This window comes from Chroicocephalus ridibundus, chromosome 8 (assembly GCF_963924245.1).
Source record: "Chroicocephalus ridibundus chromosome 8, bChrRid1.1, whole genome shotgun sequence".
NCBI classification, from domain to species: Eukaryota; Metazoa; Chordata; class Aves; order Charadriiformes; family Laridae; genus Chroicocephalus; species Chroicocephalus ridibundus.
The window spans coordinates 6,543,379-6,567,857 of NC_086291.1; the positions used below are offsets into that span (position 1 = coordinate 6,543,379).

Consider the following 24,479-nt stretch of genomic DNA (forward strand, 5'->3'; position numbering starts at 1 on the left):
CTGGGCTTTAGGGATCACTTGAATTCCTGGAGAGTTTCGGTTTTGTCTTTCTCCAAGTTAAAGCACATTTTAAATATGTCAGGGATGAAAGCCAATCACAGAAAAAATGAAATATTAAAAAAGCTCCCATCCCTTGTGGCTGACTTCAAAGCAGGTTTGTGCTTGGGAATGGGTAAGACAGTGAGCAAAAGAATGTTTTGCAGGCAGAGGAACCCACTGTTTGCTTAGATCTTCCTCCTTTTTCCCTCCTCATAACTAAGATGCTTCATGGCTGCACACATTCAACTCTAGCTGTGCCTACGAACTGGTACCACTCTCTCCACAAAGGCAGTATCTCCACTCAGGTAATTCCGCTCAGGCATTTTCTCTGGGAATGTTTTATTATTGTTTTTCTGGTCTCAGTTGGCATAAAGCTGGGGAAAAGAAAAGCTGCTAGTCACAGATGCTCAGAGTACTGTTTTGGCAACAGATGTTAAGGTTAAAGGCCAAGCCATTTAAAATACTGATTGATGACATATATTTACAAGCTAAGATGGTCAATGCGTGAAGAGGCCCAAGGTGCACAGTCCTGAACGGGGTTGCACTTGCAGGATTAGTCATTCATAACAGCTCCAAAGGCTTCTGTGTGACTTCAGGTACTCAGAATATTACAGCTCACTGCTGAAAAAAAAGAAAAACTGTAAAAGAAGAGACATTTTAGAAGTATTGAAAATGATACTGAGGCTGAAACAGCAACTGCTCTTCCCCTCTTGACTTCTTCCATTGTAGAGGCACCTGATCTCCTGGGTAAAGGGATCCATGCAGCAAAGACAGGATTTCTCTCCACTCAGACAACTCTTCCTTTCTGTTAGGACTTGGCAGTGGGCAGGACCTTATACACCCTCATATCAGCAGATACCTCCTGCTTCCCTGAACAAAGCAGTTCGCACTCTCTTTCCTGGTAAACTGTCACTGCCACTATTTCCTTCTAAAAGCACCATCTTTGGGCTTAACGCCCATGAACATACCTTTCCATAATCATGGAATCGGAGTGACAGCAACTCCAAACCTTGAGTGTCTTAAGTCTGGAATGAAAACATGCATATCAAACTTTTTACAGTCAAAATGAATTCCAGTAGCAGCATAAATGGCTGAGAGCTGATAGCATTCATGGTGCCCAGTGTAGTACACCCTGCAGAGTGCCCGTGACCAGAGAAAGGTCTGTCCCTCTGAAGGAAATAAAGTTAATGTTCTGTTGGAGTGCCCTTGTTTTGCACTGTGTAAGATAAATAGCTTTTAATGTTAAGTAAGTACCGATTTGGTTCTCAGTGACTCAACAGAAATGACTAATGTCTCATTGCAGACTCACATGGAATCTTGTAGTAAATCCCATCTCCCATTGTGTGTGCCACATGGCCCTTGAACTACTCTTTAATTGCAGGCAGACACCCCATGCAAGTGAAGCAAGTGAACAATAGGGTCGATTCTTTGTCTACGTTGGCTCGCGTTTCGGCTTTCTCACTATCCAGAAGCTTCAGGGGCGGATGCAGCCCTCATCCAAATGGTGGGCTGTGCAGTCTCAGAGCCTCACCACCAGGCCCAGGAGCACACATCGCTCTGTCTGACGCCAGAGCAGCCCTGCAGCTCCCCCCATTCCTCCCACTAGCCCCATGTCTGAGGGATAAACACTGTACAAATCAGGACCCCGGGTCGAGTCTCATTTCCTTGGGAAGCAAGGCTTCTGTAATCATTTTGCTCGCCTCTCTGTCCACATGTGTGTCAGTCCCCTTCCCCACAGTATTTTTTTAAATCCATTAGCCAAGCTCAACCACATTTGACAAACGCCTCAGAGATAATTACGTTCTGACAAGTCTTCATGAATACTGGCAGCTGGTTACCAGAGAGTGGCACCCAAAATTAGTGTTCCCACTGTGGGGGAGGCAGGCAGGGCTCAGCTGGGACACACGCTGCTTGGCAGCAGGCAGCACACGTGTAGCGCCACATTTGTCAGTGTCCCAGAGGACATGGGGACGGCTGGGTTTGCCCTGACATGCTTCAGCCGATGTTGCGGTGAGCTGCCGATGTAGCAATGCCACGGAGAGGGGGTGTCAGTGCCTGGGGAGCCAGCGGCTCCTGGGGTGAGGCAGCACAAGCTGCGGTGTGGAAGAGGGGTTGGGGGAACAAGAGACGCCACGTGTCAAACTGAGCGTGAGTGAGGGCAATGTGGTAAATAAAGATGCAGGAAAAGGAAAACTCACTGATGAACAAACCCTACAAGCCTCAGCACACATGTGCTCCAAGCAGGGGCCTCTTCCAGAGAAGGTGTGATCAGTAAGTCAAAAGATGGATAAACTCAGGGTGGCTGGAATAAGCCCTACTTTAAATAGCAGAGGAGATCCACAGCAATACATCTTTTCAAGCGCAAGAGTGGGCAATGGGTGTCCACTCTAGTAGCTCCACCACAGCTGGGCAAACTCCCCTGCACAGCAGTTGGGCATGGCAGAAACTCGGGGTGACGGGGATTCTGGTTTCATTTGGTTTTCTAATGGGGTGGGTTTGAGTGCATGGGATCATGCAGGACTCAACTCCTGGACGTATGGATGTGTGGGGTGTTCTTTTTTAACATTTTCTTGCTTCTCTAGAGCAGCAGGCTGATGGTAGGTGCTCTGCTACTCTGTCTTTCTCATCCACCCCAAGCAAAGAGTTGAACTATTCTCAGCAACTGAGACAGTATGGAAGGGGCCAGGAGAGACCTCTTAAACATTCATGAACTGTTCAGGGTGGAATTGTAAGATAGAACATATGAGTGTGTCTACTGGCCACCACACTGCTAAAACTACCTTTTGAGGGGTTTTGAGCTTTTTGGGCGAGTTATTGACAGGATCCGGTAATTGTCTACTGGCCACCACACTGTTAAAACTACCTTTTGAGGGGTTTCGAGCTTTTTGGGCAAGTTATTGACAGGATCCGGTAATAGTCTACTAGCCTTAGAGAGCATAAACACGTCTTTTTAGGTTTAGCGGTTTCCTCCAGGCTGTGCTGCGAATATACCTGAACTGTGTGTTGTAGGAAATACAGCTGAAGTGTGAAATGACACTGTACAGTCAAGGTCAAATTGGTATTTGGCACATCTTTCAAGCCTGATAATGAATGTATGAACAGCAAGGATCTGGGGGAGGTGGAAACTATTGTGTCATAAAACGGACTGAAGCCACCAGTAGAAAAATGACATTTTCACAATGTAGCATCCTAGCTACTGACTTACTGTTATCAGAAGAGGCTTTGACAAATAAATCCTAGCATAACCTGCGAACATCTGACTACTTAAAGCCCCTTCTGTCTGGTTTTCAGTGCAGAAAGCAAGTTGGTTTCACTGGCTGGTTGACAAATGTTCTGTCTAGCGGAGACAGAGATGATGTGGTTCATTTTTGTTGCTTTAGATCTGTCAACAGCTGAGGAGTCATTGTTCATGAGAGGTTTTTGACTCATCTGAAGTCTCTGACAAAGGTGGCTGGAATCTTGCCTTAGTGGTTCTGCTCTTCAGTCACACAGAAACAGATGCTGACATTCAGCCGTGTCTTATCCACCCTGAGGGCTGTCACACATTCCCCACGGCTCCAGATTTTCATGATGCTTTCTGCTTGTTCCATGTCACTGCGAGGGTTTGGGAGCAGTGCCATCCAGAACCCTGTCAGTGACACGGGACACGTCCAAGCAGAGCTGACACACAGCTCTTCCTGAACGTGTCGCTCTGCACACAATGAGTGGGAAAGGAAAGGTGAATGCTACGGGAGGAGAGAAGGTGAAGAAACTAGACCTCAGAGGGGGTGTGAGGTCTTAAGTGCCGTATAGCTGGACACTGCGGGAGCTGGCAAACTTCATTTGCTCTCCACAGCCTTCAGAATACAGTGGCTGCTCTAGTCCTCCTCTGGGTGCAGATTCCCTGGAGGCATGCCCTGGTGGGCCAAAACTCTGGGAGATGTGTTGTAAGCAAACTTTAAGAAGAGGAAGAGAAGGGCAGAGAAGCTGCGAAAAGGACTAGACTTTTCCAAGAATTGCACTTATGAGGAGCCAGTTCCCTTCTGTCATAGGGTGGTATTTGCAAACAGTGTTCGCAACGCCAGGCAGCGAGCACTTCTGCGATCTCCTCTCGTTGCAGATGACTGCCCTCAGTGCAGCCTTCATGCCAAAAGGCAGTGTCAAGGCCCTCCCTGGACCTGCTCCTACAGGTCCATGACTTTCCTGTGCTGGGGGCTCCAGAGCTGGACACAGTACTCCAGGTGGGGTCTCACCAGAGCTGTGGTAGGGAAGAGTAGCTGGAGTCCTAAAAAACAGGAGCATCAACAGTCCTTCAACCTCTGTGTACTTGTAAAGCTTCTGTTTTCATGGTCTCGTTAAACATTTATCCTCACTCCTCTTCACATTTAATTCACTGGGGTTTCATTTGTATCAGTATGTGAGAGTTTTAAATAGTCTATGATGTCCAGCAGCATACTAATTGAAAGTCAAGTTAAAAAGTTTTAAATGAATAACAAAAAAAACCAAATCCTGATCCCCCTCACAGAAACACAGTGCTCTGTGTTCAGCGTCTGATGTGATGTTGGTGTCACGTACCACTCTGCTGTCAATATGAGCTCCATCATTCTGCAAGCACCGAACACTGCGAGTTCTCACTCAGAAGTATAGTGAAGGCAGGGTGAGAGTCCTGCCAAGTCCTGCCAGCTGCTAGGAGAAGTGCTTACAGGTCTGCAGTCACAGCAAGGAAGAAATGGACCACCTGAGAGGGCGGGAGGGGGGGCACACATGTGTCAGAATACCTTGCTGCTGCTCTGAGTGCTATTCCAAGCACAGCAGTATTCCCTAACCTACTGGGTCTCTGCATGGGGGACTCCCCTGGCAGGATGACTCCCCCAACAGAAGGGGGCTGCTGTGTGTTTGTGTCTCAGGGTCGGGTGGGGGATAGGGAAGGAGTTGGGGACTCTCAAGGACTTACTTGGATGCTTCTTCCCTTGCTTATTTTATTTTGCAAAATGACGTGTGTTCACAGGCATGTACAGTGGTTCCAGCGCTAACCATAACGGTCCCTCACCAGGTATATTGCCGCCTCCTCATGACATCCCTTCAAGACACCATCCACTCGACTCTGCCCTTTCCAGTCCACATCACCATCAGTCGCCGCTGGAGAGTGCTAGGGAAGGGTATGTGTATGAAACATGCTTGGCCTCTGTCTGCCATGATAATGAATGATTGTTTGTTTTTCTTTGCGTGAATGCTGTTTGAATGAAACACACTGGCTCAAACTAAGCAATTTTGTTTGTTTTGTAATCATAGAATAATTTAGTTTTGAAGGGACCTCAGAAGGTTGTGTCCCTGTGCAAAGCAGAGCAAACTTTGACATTACTATCAGGTTGCTCAGGGCCTTGTCCTTGTCTTCAACAAAACACATTGAGATTTTTTTTTCTTCATAGAATGCAATTGCATTTAGATTTTAATTTTTTTTTTTTTAATTCTTCCTTGATGACTTCACTTTGGATAAGTGAGAGCACTTTTCTCAGCTAAAATGAGAAATCTCTCAAAGGGTGAAAACCCAAACTATGAGTCACTCAGGAATAAGGCAGCATTTGCCTTAGTAAGACTTTGTGTCAGATCAGCAGGCTTTCTCACTTCCCTGCTCTCTGATAAGATTTTCTGTAATACATCTCTCAGCAGCAGGCATTAACCAGTAAGATACTCATCAGGGAAGAGTATATTATCACACTGATGGTATAGATTGCATTGCTACAGTATGGATTGCATTGCATTGTTACAGTATCTGATATTTGTAAAGCACTGTTTGCTCAAGGATCTCGTAACATCTTCTCAGCAGTAAAGAATCTCTGTAAGCCACAAAATTCTGCTCTAATCTTTTTGCTCAGAATTTCTTTTGGTGCCTAGACTCATGCAAATTAAACATCAAACTTACAGCTTTTCTTCCCAGCACTTTCGACAGGGAGGGGACTCTGATTTTGCTTTACTGATGGGAACTTGGGATACAGAGAGATTAAGAGATTTTTTTTTTTTCCTAAAAATATGTCGGGGTTCTTTAGCAAATACAGCAATTGAATGTAGAGTTTTTCCATCCTAGTCCAGTGATTGACCCATCCCTTCTTTTATATGGGGAAAAGAAAGCCCAGAAAGTTTTTAATTGTATGCTTTAAGCGAGAGCAGAGGCAGAGTGTAAGTGACATGGAAAGGGCACAGTAATGAAAATTACACCTGTAGTAGTTGAAGAACAATCTGATTAAGGAAATTCAATTAGGAACAAATTACTCAATTTTTCTTCTGAACTGGGGGACGACAGCTGTAGCGAGATTAGCTTCTATACCCAGTTCCTCCTTCAGCCATCTCTTCTGACCTATGCCAGTAGCAGGTACCAGTGCTCCCTCCCAATGCACGACACATATCTGCCCCTCATAGGAATAGACTTATCCCGTCCCTGTCACACAGATGCCTGTGCCCAGCCCTCCTCCTTCCCTGCCCTGCCACCCACATTCCCGACCTTGTCTTCCTGCTGGCAGACTCATGCCCGTGGCACAGTCATGGCCAACAGGAGGCACTGGGCATGCCGATTCAGGCGGAAGTTATACCAGATGATCATGAAGTTTTCTGTAGCAGAGAAGGCAGTGAGCACAAACGGGAGGAATGGAGACAGACAGTCCAAAATGAAGGTAATCCACGAGCTATTCTTTACCTGCAGAATGGGGCTACTTGAGCCTGGGGGAGTAGAATCCTCTCCTCTCATTGCCGCCCAGTGCACTGCTCAGCTATTTCCTCTTCGAGTTGGTTCTAGGATGGGCTTCCTAGGGGAGTTAAGGCAAAAACTCCCATGAACAAAATAAACTGAGGATATACTATGAGAAGGATTTGTTTCTAAGGCACTTTGCATTTTGGTACTGTTAATAAGAAATGAAAGCAAAGACTTGACCAGAATGAGGGCAACAGACAGTTTTCCAGTTTGAGGGGTCTGAAGCTCCCAGATGAATTCTCCTTGCTGCCCCTCGTGTCTCCATCCCACAGTACAGCACTTCTCTTTTCAGCAGAAATGCTGTGCTGAGTGAAGCAAGTTTCTCACTGAGCTCCTTCTACAGACGTTTTGATCATTTGCTTAGGCCAAAGTTTACATCAGAATTGTCTCTGCTGTTCCCAGTTCTAGTGGAATAGGTATTCTTTCTCAGAGGAGACAACAGTGCCGACTGATTATTTCAGTGCTTGTATACTTAAGTAACGTAAAGTCTTTGCAGAAACACCACGACAAAATGTAAAAGTGAGATGATAACAGATTTCTAACCGTGAACCAAACATCAGGAAATGGAGAGTGGAATGTATTTTTGAATAGTTATTTTAAAACAGCGTATCTAGTTTCATGACATAATTACTTGGAATTTTTCAGCATCTCAAATACCATTTTCTAAACTCAAAATAATCTGTATTCAGCACTGTCATACCCAGTCCAAGAGCCTTTTGCTGTTTTTCAATTGTTTATGCTTACATTATTAATGACTGCTGAAATAAAGCCCATACATGACATTTTAATTGCAAGTACAGAAACTTAGTGTGAACTAATAGTCCTTGAATTTCATTTAACACAGTTTTGTTTAAAGCATTCATCCATTTAACTGGGCAAAATCACTTAATAATCTAATGCTTGGAGTCACTGAATTGTAGAACTGTTACACTTTTGCCACTTCATAGCAATATGCCATTACTCATATAAAATATATATGGTTTACAATAGGAAAGAAATGCCTAACACTACCTTTCTTCATATTAACTGCTCCAGCTTTCTGGCACACATATAATGTTTCGCCTCATTTGTCAGCTGTCTCAGTATTAATTTTTAAGTAAATGCGAAGAATTTCTATACTGTGAATCAGGACAATGACAAGACTGCATTGCATAGTTTAAGTCTGTGGAACGAACCAAATGACTACTATCAAGAAATCTAATTACTGAGTCATCAGATATGCAAGATGCCAAAAACTACATGATGCAGAGTACAAATATTCAACTCAAGTTTGACATAAGATTCAGAATTTGATTTAAAGGCTTTTTCTTTTTTTTTTTTTTCAAAAAAGCTCTATGTTATACCATCCTTTGCCAAAGTCAATACCAAGTGCAGCAGTCAATTTTCCCAAATGGTTTGCTAAGACATTTAAATAGTTTGACAAAATTATCTAATTCACTTGAAAATGTTCTAACAAAATCTGACTTCATTACCAAATGTATTTATACTGGCTTTATACAATATGGAGAGTATTTTTTTTCAAATTCTGGTATGAAGTGTATGCTCGACCAAAAAATTTTACTTATATTGATATTAATTAAACTAAAAAGTGTGTGACTGAGAAATGTTTTGGCATCCAGAAAGTGGGCTTGTCATGATCCAGGTTTAAATATATATTTGTGTTTTATTTCAGGTAGCAAAGTGTTATTTTAGCATTTCTGGTAGCATATGCCATGTATAATGTCTAACTCAGTTTCATTTTGCCCATTGCAAAAATACTCTGTTTTGATTTGTAGCAGTATGAAGACAGAAAAACAGCTTTTAGTATTTAATCTTATGTGGATTTTGCACTTGTCTTTCTTTCTGCTATTTTTTAGCTGTTATTATCTAAACCATCTAAAAATGTGCTTCGTTTCATTTGTAAACTATCTCTGTAAATTTCAGTTTAAAATATTTAGTGTGATAAATTATCAGCCTAAATGAAACTCTCATGACTAAAGTTAAGTGAGTTTGAGTGGTGGCACCAAGTTAGGGATTTGCACCAATTTAGCTTAATGACCTAACAAGGTCACTTTGTAGGACCTGAACACGGTCCCTCTATGTGTGACTGTGAGGCCCTCTGTCACTTGTGTCACCCATAACAAAAAGCACTTATGTTCTCAAAAGAAGCTGGGGGTACTGACAAATAATAACTTTATTGGGAAGGCGATGCGTCTCCAAGGGAAAGGTAAGTGAAACTAGTGTTTTATATTCCTGTGGTAATTTAGGTCATTTCTGCTCTGTAAACACAACAGTAAATGAAGAACTAGTGGGAGTAAGACATCTGTGATGTCCACAGGTGATGATTAATGAGAACTCCGAAACCAGTCTTGTGAGCCTTTAATATAAAGGATTAAGTAATCAGGGTTAGAGGGAGGAGCTGACACAACTCTCTTTTGCCCAGGCTTCTCACCGGCTAACTGCAGCCAGTTCAAACCATGTTCCAGACGCCCCTGAAGAGCCACTTACCCATTCCAAATCACAAGAAACAGGACTTAAAAACAATCACGTGAAAAGAGACGTTTTAGTTAGGCTGCTTAAACATTAGAATTTTTGTTTACTTGCTAAGAAGGATCTGTTAATTCAAGTACCACAGACCTCTATTAAATATTTAGTCCTTCCTTTCTCTCTACCTAAAATAACACAAGCTACACAGAGCCTCCCTTCTTGCTCAACCAGGGAACACTAGATTTGAAATTCTTGATACTTCTAAGCTTGGAAACAAATATGTAGGGTAAAAGCTTGTGTGCTGGACTTTCATTTGTACTGATACCCTGCCATCCTTTGGCAATAAGAGACTGTAAGGCAGCTGCTACCCACGTTTCATCCCTGTTACACACATTGCCGGGACCCTGACAGGTGCCTCCATTTCAAAGAAGAATCTGGCCCAGTCCCCTGACTGCTGGCAGTGAGCTGCGGAGCTGGGAGAAAGCACCCCCCAACAACCCCACATCTCTGCTCTGGGGGACTGATTGGGCTTCAGCTTTGCTGGTAGCTGATGATGGCATAAAAGAGTCTGGTGGGTGCTTCCTCATCAGATGGGACCACACTCAAATTATGGTGGTAAGAGTTTCATTGTTGTTTGCAAGCAGTTAGTCTTCTGGAGCGTAACTGTTTCTGGGATAAAATTTAAGAAATTGCCCCCAAACCAGTAAAGGAAACCAGGGAGATTCTTTTCAATCCTCCTATCTCCTTTAACTGCCAGAATCCATCGCCAGATAGGAAAATACATTTGTGTACCTAATTCTCATTACTTTCAGTGACAATTAGGTGTCTAACTACTTATGTCTAATTTTTATTAATCTTTGAGAGCTCACATAAATAAATTGCGTAGTAACTGGCATGTTGCTAGAATCTTTGTAGGAAGCAAACTTTTACTCTCTAGAAGTGCTCTGGAGAACTAAACACCTACACAGTTTTTGTAACGCTTCCTAGGACCATGGAGATAGATCATTCATTCATTGTGGATTCCACTGGAGAATACTCTTCATTTATAATAGAATACACAAGTCAGTGTTTTAGTCTTTCTTTCAAAAGCACTAAAACCAATAACAAGAAACAGATATCTCTGACAGCTGAAAACATTTTCAATGGAGGAAGCCAAGAACCCATCATAATTTATCTCAGTGTTATGGATCTGAGCACGCAAAAGGGGCATCAGTACATCTGTCCAAAGAAAGAACAATGTACAGGTGCGGAGCTGAGGTTCATGTGACAAAGAAAATCAGTAATTAAAGGCATCTGGTTTCAAATCCCTAGTCATTTATCTCATTGTAGAAAATGTGATCAGAATTCATTTATAATCATGTCCAGATAGGCTTATACAGTTTTTTCCCCCCCTTAAAGAAAAACTAGCATTAGCATAGGCTTACTTTAACAATAAACGGTTAAGAATAACTTAGTGGGTGATCATGGGGTAAAATATTGTTTGGCCATCAGCGGAAATAGGTAGGCATGTATTTCATTTGTGTTTCTAAAAGGGCTGGATTGACATTCATTAGAGCGCCTTCACCAGTGCATCTCAAAGTGCGTGCTGTGTTGCCTGCCCAGAGGAGACGCTGTGAGCAAAACGACCTCAGAGTAAGAAACAAGAGAGTTACAGGAAGGTGGGAGGTGAAAGGAGTTGGTCAGCGTAACTCAGGAACCATTTAAGGGGGATTCAACTGCAGCTCTTCTGCATTATATTAATTATTTTAGCCATTACTGGGTTTTAGCTATAGTTAAATTTACGCTTAACATTTGTAAAGCTGATTTTGTTTTAATTTTGTTTTGCTTTTTACGTGAAACTTCTGCAGTTACATGTAAATCATATACGCCAAACACAATAATTTATCATGGTATAACAAGCAGTTAAGTTATCCTCACATTTCCCACTATTTGGTATAGTACCTTTTAGACTGTAAACTTGAAGAAAGCAGGCATCAGCTACCTGTACAGAATCGACCTGCACCTGGAAGCATCTTGCTGCACACGTGCCAGGGAATAATGACCTCGAATGACTAAAATAAGACAGATGAGTCAAGCATGCAGGGCATGCTGGATAATCCTGAGGAGGCAATATCTGTGTGTGATTGCATGTCTTTGTAATTGACTTTCTGGCAATCACTTGAACCTAAGGCAGTGCTCTGTATTTAAATATGTTTTGATACTTCTTTGACCACATTAATAAGGATTTTTTTTTTTACTTTGGAAATATATTTTCCTGCTAGATTGTTAGCGATAATAAGTTTTCAAATTTTCCTTACATGTAGCACCTTCCACTGTAGTGATCCATCAGCTTTATTTCAAAGGAGGTCATTGAACAAACCCTATAAATAAAGGTGTCTTTTAGATTGGCACCGTTCTCATAATGATCACTATACTTAAATGCTCTGCAGAAATTGCAATACGAGGTCGGAACAATTGTAGAGATGTTCACTTAACATAGAAGAAAATGTGTTTAGGTACATTTGTGAGTTTGTGTAGGTAATGAAATGCAATACAAAATACCGAGTTACTTTTTATGCCCAACTGAGGCTTGCATGTGTATTTGTTAGAAAAGATTGTGAGTATTTCAGTAAATCGCTCTGTACCTAAAGAGAAGGCCCACACAGAAAGCCTTTGAGTGTACCAGGAAAGGACTCCTTTGGCTCCTGTGTCACTTTGAACCTGAAGCTATTTTCATACCACTGTTGATCGGTATTATTACAAATATTCTAAAGCAATTAAATGACCTAAGACTCTTCAGCCACAATAAAGGTCCCATCGATATTGTCCGCCATAACCTTTATGAAGCCCCTCTTACTCCTCAGAGCTAACTAGCTCCTGCGCTCGTTGTACAGGCACTTGTCACTGCTCAGAGTGTGGGTGAGCGAAGATGCAGAACTGGATTACATTAATCCAAGGCAGTATTCTGAATTAAAAATAGTATCTTGTATTTATCTAGAATATAGGAAAAGGCTGACATTGCCACACTTTAAAGGTGTTACACACAGAGGTGTGTCACCCGTTACATTAGTAGCAGAGCCAGGAATAGAGCTTGAGTTTCATCCCAGCAGCCAGGGACTCACCCTGGCCACAAGCACAGTGAGAAAAGAGACAAACAGAAACACGCTGTCACGTCCTGCAGTCACGGAGCAGAGACTGAGGCCTTGTAAGAAGGGTAGTGTGTCACAGGCCAGTAACTTGTTTGCTCATTGTTTATAGAAGAGGGTAATAAAATGCAATGATGCCCAGCAAGCTGATCTGCAATGAAGGATTTATTATATATCGGGGGGGGGGGGGGGGGGGCGGAGAGGAGAAAGGAAGAAAGAGGCAGAGAAGGAAAAGATTCTTTGCATTCCAGAAATGTAGCCAGAGGCACCTGGCAGTGATTAGTGCAAAGGTTCACCAAACTTCAGATAGAGTCCTTCTCAAAAAAAAAAAAAAAGTAAAAAAAAGTGAACGGTATAACTGTTTCCTGAGCATGTGCTGACAGAAATTCCCGTAGGGCAAGACCCAGAACAGAAACACGTGGCAAGAGATTGGGCGCTATCCAGAGACCAGATTAGCAGAGCTTTACACATCATTTTTAATATTATGGGAAGAGATGAAAATCAGTGTTAAGGTTTTTTTTTTTTCATGAAAAAACAAAAAATCTCCAGGTCCTGGAACTGAATTGGACTTTCTCACAATATAAGTAACTATAATGCTTAGGGGAGAGATTTTATGAATGAAATGGTCGGCATGCTGGATTTTATGGTAGAACCTGGTTTCGTGGAAAATCTGTTTTTGTAACTTGCTGCAATACTGTACGAGTCACTTAAGATAAAGCATGGGGCTTCTCTGCTTTGTACTTCTCTAGTGCTTTATTATATACTTTTCTTCATATTAACATGAGCTAAACATAATTCTCAAAGTCAAGACTGTTTGATATGGCGATATGCTACGCATGAGAATTGTATTACAGAATGGTCTTATAACCCAAAATATACAAAAAATTATTTGAGATAAAGGACAGATGTTTTCCAGTCTGGACTGGGTCCTGTTTCCACTGAACTCAATGGGATATGGGTTGAGGTTCTTTGTCTAGCTGAGGAATCTGCCAATCAAGCCATCACATCATAAAAAAAAAAAAAACCCAGACAGTTTTCATATTGGAAACATCCCTATATTACATATTTCTATTTTGCGGTAACACTTCATTCCCACTTATTATTCAAGAATCTTAGTTTAAATTTATTTTCATTATTTTTCAATTTTTAATTCCATTCAATATTTGCTAATTAAGTATACTGCGTGTAGTTTTTGGCAGTCAAGAGATGATGAACGAGATCATGAAAAAGCTCATCTTAAAAGAGCTCAAAATCTGGCTTTACAGTGTCTTACTCTGTTAATTTGTCCAGGAACTGCTTTTGAACAAAGACTGGCTAAAGCAAAGTGTGAAACTTCCTTACTCCGACTAAGTACTGTGGATGAATATAGGAAACGTACGTCTTGACAGAAAGCTCAGAAATCAATGTCGATATGTATTTATTTTTTGGTTCTTTATGTTGCAATAATACTGGAACAAGACATTTGGTATGCATTGCGAAAATACACGGATTCTGATACACCACTGCCTACTTTGGGAGGCTGAAAGTGGAGGCAGGATAAATAATTCTAAACCAAGGTAATGGTAACTGTATCCTGTTAGATGTCGTTTCTGCAGATCACTGCTAGGTCGTGGCATACCTAGACAGTTCCCTCACACAGGCCTTACTTAGAATTTAATATGAACTCTCACCATCCAAAATATATTGTTAAAACATGATCACAAGAAAATTTATGTGGAAGTCTTATTGGGATTTCTGTTTGAAATTCCTAAAGTTATGTACTTTATGAGAGAGAAGACAGGCTGCTATCTTCTGTTTTGACTTTTAATTTTCTTTTTTAAAAAATCCTTCTGTTAAGATTGCCATTTCTGAGCGTTCCCATTGATAGGAGTGACAAATGCTTTGCATTAGAGGTGAAGAATTAGCTCATTGTCTATGTCTAACGCTTGGTTTAATGACTCTTCATGGGTAGTATCCCGTCTGACTTCGAGAGCTTCCCTTAGGAAGGGCTCTGCAGCTGAGTATTTTAAGACAGTGTTTAGCATGGTAGAGAAATGTGTGCAGTACCACAGACAAGGTATGTTACCGAGTTAGGATCGGTTCTTCCAATAGTTTTCCGTCGGTTGTGTGGCTTAAGGTATTACACAAACAAGATTTTTGTGATTAGTCCTTTTACTTAATTGTCCACTGATGCATCCTCAGGAGAGGAACACATTAGCTTTGCAATTCCACCTGAAATCACAGGTCCCTCAAGACTACTATAATGTCTTCAGCACCATCCTACACATGGTGCTTCAAAGGGAATTTGAAAAAAAACAGCAATACCTGGTCAATCATACAAAGTTGTATGATGAGTGAAGAGAGAGAATTCCTCTCTGCCTCCTTGGCCGATCAGTTTACATCCTGAAGCACAAGATTTGATTACCCCTCGCTTAGCATGGAAATGTTGGTTTTGGCCATTAAATTATTCGGTCCCTTTTAAAAAAACTAGGTATTTTGTTTGATTCTGTGACTTCCTGTGGCTATGAATGCCACAGGCCAGGGCATGCTGTGTGAGCAAAATGTTCCTTTTGTTTTAAGCTGACCTGCTTCTCTCTGTGGTGCATGCCCTGTTGCTCCCATGCCTTGGACAGGGTGGAGAGGAGGCTGGCTCCTCCATTGCACCCTTGTAATAGGAAAAACTGTGTTTTAAATTCTCTTCTTTCATCGGCATGCTTCTAGTTTTGGCAGTTTTGCTTTGTAAAAAAAAACCCTGTCGTACTATTCTAGTATATCTTCAGCTGTTTCCCACAATAACTTAATGCATGAAAACTGAATACAGCTCTTCTATTTTTACCACTTGTAATATATGGTCATTAATAAGTAGATTCTTACTGCATCCAACCATATAGTTCCCTTTCTGTTATTATCAATGCTCAAGAAAGTTGTACGTTATTCCTACAACAGTGCTGTTCCCAAAAGGTACTGTAAGTTTAAACCCAGCCAACCCATGCAGGGAAGAGACCCTTTTGGTGCGTATCTCTCTGTATGAGAGGGTTTGAGAAGCACCTATTGCCATTAGGTCTGAAGCCACCAAAATGAATCTTCAGGTGAAAAATCTTTCCTGCTTGCATCATATTTTCGCAATAGCAGTTTCATTGGTACGCAACTGGAAATCTGGAATCAGAGAGGGCTTGCTAAGAACTTCATTAGTGTTTGTAGCAGATAATGGCTAGGAGCAAGGTATATGCATGGTCAACAGGTTACCTTTCACATAAGGGACATACAGTTTCTGATAATGGAGTAGGAAAAGCCTTGCAGTGGGTTAAGTTGTTGTTTGAGTTACTAAGTGTTTTACCATCAAGCATCCTTGTAAGACAGGGCAGATTACACCGACAGTCAGACTACATCAGTGCAAGCGATCTGCAAGAACTGTTGATTCTTCTTAGCTTTGTCACAAGGTTAGGGAGATAGCAAAAAGATTTATGCTCCTGAGCAGAAATGTTCAGTATAGCCAGGAGCCCTCAAATTTAATGAATTAAGCAAGGATAAGGATTTTTTTAGATGTGTGTAAGAGTATTTATTTATATATCTCTCTATATAGCTATATATAGGCACAGATATATATTAAAAGGCCCCAAAAGGACCTGCAAATTTACCGAATTATACAAGTTACAATTAAAGTAAAATACAAGGTATATATTTATTATTAATATCCAAACCAAAGCAAACTGTGGTTGTAGAGAGTATTAACAGGAAATGTCCAGGCTATTAGTTATTGAAACATATATGCCTGAGCTACTGCCTGGGAATTTTTAATGTATCCAGCTGAGTTCCTGGTGTAAGTAGTTTAGTGTTTCTTCTTCCATACAGAAGGCATCTCCTTTTAAGCTCTCTGCTGCTGCTAAAGCATTATCTATTTAATTTGTATTAGGAATGATTCCTCCTCTCTGTTAACAACCCGAGTATCGCAGCAACCTAATTAGTAGGCAGATATTCAGGAGAAAATTAAAAACACGGCACTGGGAACTGGACAGTTCGCCAATGAAAAAACTCTCCTTGAGCGTGCCAGAGCACATTCACCCATGCTTACACACACACACAAAACAGTATTTTAGGGACCAGCTCGAGCTGGCATTGTGATGACCATTTTAAGGAAACAAATCGCCGTGTTGGCTGCTTATGCTAGTAAAGCCAGATTTTTCTGATGAGCAAAGCTCTTCCCTAGCTTAAAACTGTGCTTTAACTTACGGGAAACATGTTAAATTCCCTGTTTGTGAGAGACCGAGCAGAATATAGTAGATTTTTACAGTGACCTGCTCAACTGTGCAAAACTCTGTTCATGCAGAGGAGGCAGTGATGGTCAAGAGTTACATGGAGCTTCCAGGGTTTCAGCTCAGGTTCCCGTGCTGCAGGCTGCTAGGATACTGGTTCCCTGCAGACAGCTATGTTTGCTGAGCTCCAGCATGATGACAGTGGTGGTGAGTGGCAGCAGCAAGCTGGCAGCTCGGCTCTCCCAGCCGGAGCAGGGCCCCGCACACCTCCGCACGCCTCCTGCATCCCACGGGCAATCTCACCTGCTCTTAACCAGCCATTTCAAAGGCCCAAACGCTATCATGACTGGTGAGCTCGCACAGAGGAAAAACAGGAATGCAAAAGAGTGTGAACGGGTAGAAGCGCTGCTTTAAAAATAACAATCATAGAATGGTTAGAATTGGAAGGGACCATAAAGATCATCTAGTTCCACCCCGCTGCCCCGGGCAGGGACACCTCCCACTAGACCAGGCTGCTCAAAGCCCCGTCCAGCCTGGCCTTGAACCCCTCCAGGGATGGGGCATCCACAGCTTCTCTGGGCAACCTGTTCCAGTGTCTCAAACTGTCAAATTCTTCTCACATGGTTAAGATTTAAGTAGCCTTTTGGAGTAGTTAAACTGGGTAGGGAAGCTGGGGTTTTCAGTATTCCCACAGCTGGACACCTTAAATGTACCATTTTTGTTTGACGTGCAACATATTTGCATAGAATTGAAAAATGCAATTACTTGACCATTCTAACAAAGCCTTCGACAGAGAGCGGCCCGGCAGGTCTCTCTGGGGTGCTGCATTTCCCAGCAGTAGCCAGAAGACAAGCGCAGGCAGAGGAAACCCAGCACAGGCAGTTGCAGAGTTTCTCGCTCACCAGAAGTATTTTCCTCCCTCATTCAGAGTGGTTTCTGGCTCATCCAGCCCTTGGAGTTTTTAGTACATCTTTTGTTTCTCTTTTAAATGTGTGTGTGGTCATTATCCATATAAATGTCACTATCATGATCTCTTTTAGCTATTATCTTTCCAATGAAAACAACTGCAATCTTTTTAATCTCCTTTCAGATAGAAGTATTTCCAGGCTTCTAATAGCATTTCTGGCATGCCGAGGACAATGTCTCCATGTGTGCCGTTTGGAGGGGCTGGTGACCATTTTGTAATTTGTGGTTGTGCTTTGCCGGCGTTCCCTTGCAGCCTCGGAAGAGACCGTAGCAAAGGCTTTTCTGCAGGTCCCAGCAGATCGTGTCAGCCCCATCTTCATGCAATAGTTCACCACAGACAGGCATTTGAGAGCATTTGCAGAAGATAAAACTTGTAGCTGGGCTGCACGACAGCCCATTTGTGTTAAACTATTTCTCTACTGAGACCTTTGAGGAAAAACTACAGCCACATGGGAGCTGCCCTTGGCGTTTAGCTGCTTCTTAGCAAATAAACTCGGTATTTTCCCCCCCCGAGCATCTGCTCTTCAGCAGTTCAGACTCCGGAGAGCATTTTCTGTCTCTGCCCTGAAGAGGGCAGAGGTGGCCCCTGCATTCCCCGCATCCCTTTGTCCACTCTGCAGCCCCAGGCCTTTCCCCTCGGGTAGAGCAAGGGCCATCCCAGCTCTGGCACTGAGCTCTTTTCAATATGTACTTTAAAAAAACCCAACCAACCAGATAATATCTTTTTTTCTTTGCATATTGGCTCTTAAAATTCGACTTTAGTCCTCTTCATTTTACATATTACTGATTATCGCTTATTGGAGGGGTGTTACCTTTCTCACAAAAAAATTATTTTCCAGTTCTTACGTATTTGACTTGAAAATTATCTTTGCCTTCACCCATTTAACAATACTGGTTTATTTCTTTGGTTTAGTTTGGTTTTATTCAGAGTCTCTGTGGTTTGTATTATATGCCTTATTTTCCTGCTTTGGGAGATGGAATTATTTCAGCATAGGATGGGCTTTGACTGGTTGATTTATTTAAGTCCCTTTTAATAGAGTGTCACTGTGACAGCTTTTGGCAGTGTTCCTCTGCCTCTTATGTTAAATTTGATTAAGCTGTTGTCACCATTAATTCACAGTTCATCTATATTTACCTCTTGAATGCTCCCATGTAGTGCTTAGCCCTAAGTCAAGCATAGCCTCCCTCCCCAAGTTTAATCCTAACTGCTCCAAGAAGCAGTCATGTAAACTGGCGAGGAACTGCTATTGCAAATCATGGTTTATGGTGTTTGAACGGCTTGTGCAGCAGTAGACGAAGACACCAGTGAGAGATTTAATTTGGTTTTTAGTTGACTCTTTGTACGCCTGCAATGGTTTGTGCTCAGTATTTTTTTTCCAGCTACGTGACACGTATTATAACCTGCAGGGGTATTTTTATTTCTGCACCTCAGGACCTGTAGCTGTGAATTTTCAGCAAGGTGGCTCTCAGACAGACGGGTAGTTTTTCTAGCATCTGGAGGTTCCAGTGCTGCTCGAAGAACCACGTTTTGTGTTCAGCAGAAGCTCCAGAGGCAGCAGAGAGTATATGGTGAACATACGGTCCACAAACATACGGCCCACACAGCCCACACATTGACAGTGTAACACTGGGCTGTGGAGCAAAAGGCCACTTGTCACAGCTGCCATAGGAGGGTAAAAGATCCAGCTTCTACCTATTTACTCGTTTATAGAGTTAGTTTAATGCAGCTCTAAGAGAGGCTTGTACATGAATGGCCAGGTTTTTGGTCCCATCTTCTGCACTGTGCCATCTTTCTGGCTGTAAATGGCCAAAAGACAGTTCTGTGGCAAATGGTTCGTCCCTTCTGGGCCAGCTGCTGTACCACCCCTTGGTGGGACGGTCATGTTGTGGCAGGGAGGAAGCATTGAAGCTTCTCTGCTCCACCGGTGGCAGAGGATGCCCAGGGACTTCACGGAAGTGGGTTAGTGAGGCTCCTCCTCAGCTGCTCCAGCTCCTTGTGGGAGTGCTGGTCCGGGTCTGTTCCCCGAGCGGGACTGCCCCCGCATTCTGTGCTGGCCCCAGGCCCAGACGTCGGGGGGGGATTTTCCATCTCTCAGGTACAACCACTTCGCTTCTCAGTCTTGCACTGAGCAGCGCCGCCACAAGCAAACACTTACTCAGGCTTTTTCTCTGAGAGGACGGTACCATCTGTTGCAGTTGAAGCAGTATGTCTAAATCTAAAAAAATCCTACACGAAGAATAACTGGAACAAATACTTTTCATTCTCTTGGCTGCAACTTGAGTGTAAAGCTTTACCCCGTAATAGCTACAAAGGCACTTAAACAATTTACTTGCATTTACTCACTCTAACTCTGTTTTCCACTTCCGTTTTCTGGACATGTATTTCATGTATCACAAAATTTTAAATTAAAACTGAGCTGTGTTTAAGTTGCTTAGTGAGGAGTGGTGTAACTTTGATCCTGTCCTTATGGCTAGTACAGGAAGTCAGTGTAAAGGAACAGAAATCCTTTTCCAACTCCCTTTTCTCCTAATGGATACCTGAAAGCAGCACTGCATTGTTATTTTTCTTTTTTTACAATATAATTTCTACCTGCAAAATAAATGTTTCTATAGTTCAGCCATTATGGAAATAGGGTATTTCATTTTCCCATATTGTGATGTGATATGTGAAGTTTTTCTCTATTTTCTTTTTCTAGGCTTGCTCCCAACATAATCTCTCCACTTGTCAGCCCCCTGAAAGCATTAGTTCCACCTTCCCTATTGCAGAAACACGGCTCTCCATCATCACACAGCCAGTCACCAAATGGGCAGCAATTTTCTGGAATACCAAATAAACCCTATGCTCAGTTTCAAAACCAGTCTGTACAGCAAGGATCTCAAGGTAACCCTCCCCCCCCCACCCCCCACCCCCCGCTTTTATTTTTTTACCGTTGCTAATTCCTAGTTGGGGAGAAATAATTTATTTCGGTTTTTGCATTTTCTGCCAATTCTGTCTTATTAAGGGATTGACAGGATATTAATGGGAGCTCCAATTTTTAAAGTGGCTTGATATACAGACAGAGCAAAATTTTCAGACCAGTTCATGCTGTGATACATTATCATAATGGGGAAAGCTATCACAACAGCTGATTTATTGCATTGATTTAAGTTTTTCAGTAGATGGCTACTAGCTATGCACCTCATCTGACTGGTCCCCAGCCTTCCACCAGCTTGGAGAGAGTGACCCTGCCAAAGCAAGAGCCATCTAGTCCCAAAATACATGGGCTGAAGCACCCTTTGGCAATGTCCTGCTCAATGCACTGATAATGATACACTAGACACGAGCTTAGACAAAGAAAAAATATTTTGCTATTTATTATTTGGAAGTGTGGCATCTGTATGGTTTTATATAATAATATGCAAAGGCACTCTGTACAGCCATAGTGTGCCAGTGGGATTTGAGGACGGGAATGGGAGCAGCTAAGCAGCTGTCCCACTGCTTAATTTAAAACATTTTTTTGTTCTCAATTACACAGCCTTTTTAATCAGGAGCTTATTTACCTATTCCGGAGTTCTGCTGTGGGAACTAATTAATGTTTCTGCAATTTTTGAGGTATAAATTAGCAAAAGATATTATCATCACCGATTCTTCCAGTAACAGGAGCTTGCGTATTTAAGAAATATGTTCTATAATCCAGATGGTATGCTGCTTAAGTGTGGTAAATATTCACAATAAAGAAGTGTGCAGGACATCTGTCTGGTTGCAAGTATAACCAAGTGTGTAAGTTTATACAGGCAGATAACCAGCTTTTTGAAAGTCGTTTCACAGCTGTATTGTCATTTGTATAAGGTCATTTTTTGGCTGGCAAAGTAACACATGTGATCAATTTACCAGTGGGCAAAATAGGAGGTTTGCTTTCTCTCAATATATGCTAAGGCTACGTTTGAAGCACAGGAGCTGAACACAAACCCAGTGAGCAATTCACAGCTCTAATGGGGTTCAGTATCCCAACCGTTCCCTCTGCCCTTCATTGTCCAAGGAGTATTTTTGCTCTTTGGTTGGACCGACTTAGTCTGAAAAAGCTAAAGCATATTATATTAAATGATTTGTGCTGAAGGAAAAACTAACTCAACCTGATGCTCAACAGATTATTCAATTTAAAAAGATTAACTCTGTAAGGGAAAAGTGGCAGATTTATGATAGCATATAATGATATATGATTATGTTACTATAATGAGCTAAATAACTACAAACCACAAGAGGAAAGTTTAGCAGCTCATTACTATGGCAGAAACAAATGCATAGACAGAACAAGTTTTGAACCACTTAAATAAATTGACTTTATTCCTTAAGAAAACCACATTTCCTTTTGAATGAATTGTTGCTTTCTAAGTGTTATGTCATGTGGTTTTGAAAAAGCAATATTTTTCCACTTTGGCCAAATGTTGAAGTATTATTATAAATTCATTATGGAAATGGTCATTCAAAAATCAATTTTGATTAGCAGCCTTTGAAATCAATTGATCTGTAACCTGTACTCAGCTGTACTTGCTCTACATCTTTTTTGCATCTCAGTTCATTAATAGCACATTTTTCTAATGGAATCTGTAGTAATTTAGGAGCTTTGAATTTTTGCTGAAAATAGGCACACTATGTAAGTCTAGCTGTAGAACTTGGCGTCTGTATAGAAGCATATAAACATTGTGGAGCTGAAGTTTTCAGAAGACAGCAAGCTTCGTCAAGCTGGTAGCAGAAATATTGATAATGAAAGAATACGCTGACATTATTTATATGTTTAAACCTAGTTGTAATAAGATCACATGGAAATTATTACATGCCGAAAGAATTTTGCAGGCAATGAAATCCTGTAGTTATTTATACCTGACATGATTTCTTGTCAGAAATTTTATGGAATTTGAAAAGCTGAGATTTATTTGCACATACATGTAAATGGCATGGCATAACAAGATGGTATTTAACAGGCATATTCCAATTATTTGTTCATTACATCATTCATTTTAAAGCTGCTTGAAGACTTCTAGGCCATACCTTAGAGAAACAGAGGCAGCCAGTGCCCTGTGTGAAGTGGCTAACTGCAGCTTTTCTGTCACAAATTATTTCAAAGCAAAATTTTAACTAAATGTTATGTTTGGAACACGGTTTATTCCTTTATTAATGGTTATATTTCTACATCTACTGTACATAAAACATTTAATAGTGATCATTTAAACTGACAGGACATTTAGTAAATTCTTCACTTGAAAATTAACCTCAGAAAATTTTTGATTTAAATCAAAGCCGAAGGAAAACCTCAAATCCAAGTAGAAAAAAAAATATTGGTGAAACACTTGTTGCCAAATTGGTGCTACGCTTTTGCTCTCCTAGAAGGAGCAGGGATGTTTGCAGCAGACAATCCTTCTTGCTTACTTCATATTTTAACCACTGAAGGGAATCTTTTTAAAGAACTTATGAAAAATGCTCCGTGGTTGTTAATGGAACCATTGGCTATGGGATTTTAATTATATTTTAATTTCTAATACTTTCTATGTAAAGAATTTCAAAAAATCTAAAGGAACCACAACTAAATGGCATGAACCAAAAGCACCTCTGTTTCATACTGCACATTTTAAAAATGTATAAATGCAGTAAAGCTCGGACTTGTATTGCACATGCAAATCAAACGTTGTATTGCCTGCAAGCAACAAGTTTCATTTCCTGTGGTTGTGTAAAGTGAATGAAACCTTATCTGGCCAGAGCACCCGTTGTTACAAAAGCCCTTTGGTTGCTTTAACTCACATGCCCTTTCTGTCTCTTGTCTAATTATTTTGGTTTTCGGGAACACTCAGCATTTAAACAAGCTGCCAATTTTCCCTTTTTAATAGTGTAAAAGATGCATGGGGCTCAGATCCTCTGGAACAGACTGACTGGCCTCTGGAGGATGCCAGGCTACTGAAGGCCACCAGCAATAGCCAACCTACCTGGTACCAAAAGGAACTCTCTGATTGTGCCTCTGAAGCAGCGGGCAGTAGCATAGAAAATATATAAAAAGTCATGATAAAAATCTTAACTGACATAGCAACTTACTGATCCTGCAGTCCTTCAGCCTGGAGGCATGCAATTTCAGTCACTGAAGACTCGTTTCCACCTTCCAGGATTAACAGTCAGCTCGCTACGTTGTGAAATACAGCTTTTAATACTGAAAGCACAATTGTTCCTACCCAAGTGTTGTTTCATGCCCAGTTTAAGTGCAGGGAACATAACCAAATTTTTCCTATACATCCTAGTAGTGGAACTATAGATGAGGTTCACCAGCTGCAACTGCAGTTCTTTAGGGTTTCAGATGTAAGGCCAGAGTCCTCCTGGATAAACTGCTGCCGCTGTCACTCCCCATGAAACCTCCATGCAGTCATGCGAGAGGTTTTTCTGAGGATGAGTCATGTAAACACACAGAAGAGAAACACAAGTGCTTGCTGACAGGTCTCCAACCAGGCAGTGAACTATCTGGTGTAAGATCCCTTCATAAGGGGTAGAGCAGGCACTGTCTAACTCAGGATTCTTCTCAGTGCTGTTGTCTGTGCAGAAGAGCTGTCTTGAGTCTCCACCTCTTTCTCACCTTTTGCAATTGCAAAAGCTACTGTGAGTCTCTGCTTTTCTCCGTCACTTTTCATCCTCAAAGAAGCAGCTACCTGCCTTTTAGTCCACTCCTCCCATAGCCATCCCTGTGCCTTTTTCCACACACACAGAATGCCTTCTATAAAGACAGGGTCCTGCTGTCTCGTCGTTTCTATGAAGCTCAGATCAGACGGCTTAAAAGTCCCGTTTTTAGTGGCATGGTTTGTTTTACCTGACCAGTGTTCCTGTTGCAACCTTTCCCTTCCTCACGCCATCTTTTTTCTTTGGTTTGCTACCTGCATTTATCACATCTGCATGCACATTAGAACAGGGCT

The 24,479-nt window shown here is 41.8% G+C and overlaps 1 protein-coding gene across 5 annotated transcripts in view; it reads left to right on the forward strand.

The window, feature by feature from the left end:
* The window catches only part of GLIS1 (GLIS family zinc finger 1), a 203,491-nt gene that overhangs the window by 171,843 nt on the left and 7,169 nt on the right, over window positions 1-24,479 (forward strand). For 4 of the 5 annotated variants that reach the window (XM_063344617.1, XM_063344618.1, XM_063344620.1 and 1 more), the window contains 2 exons: window positions 5,027-5,177; window positions 20,249-20,433. In XM_063344617.1, coding sequence (XP_063200687.1) covers window positions 5,027-5,177; window positions 20,249-20,433 — 336 coding nt within the window. The remainder of the gene's footprint in view (window positions 1-5,026; window positions 5,178-20,248; window positions 20,434-24,479) is intronic. The other variant, XM_063344619.1, reaches the window with a different exon arrangement.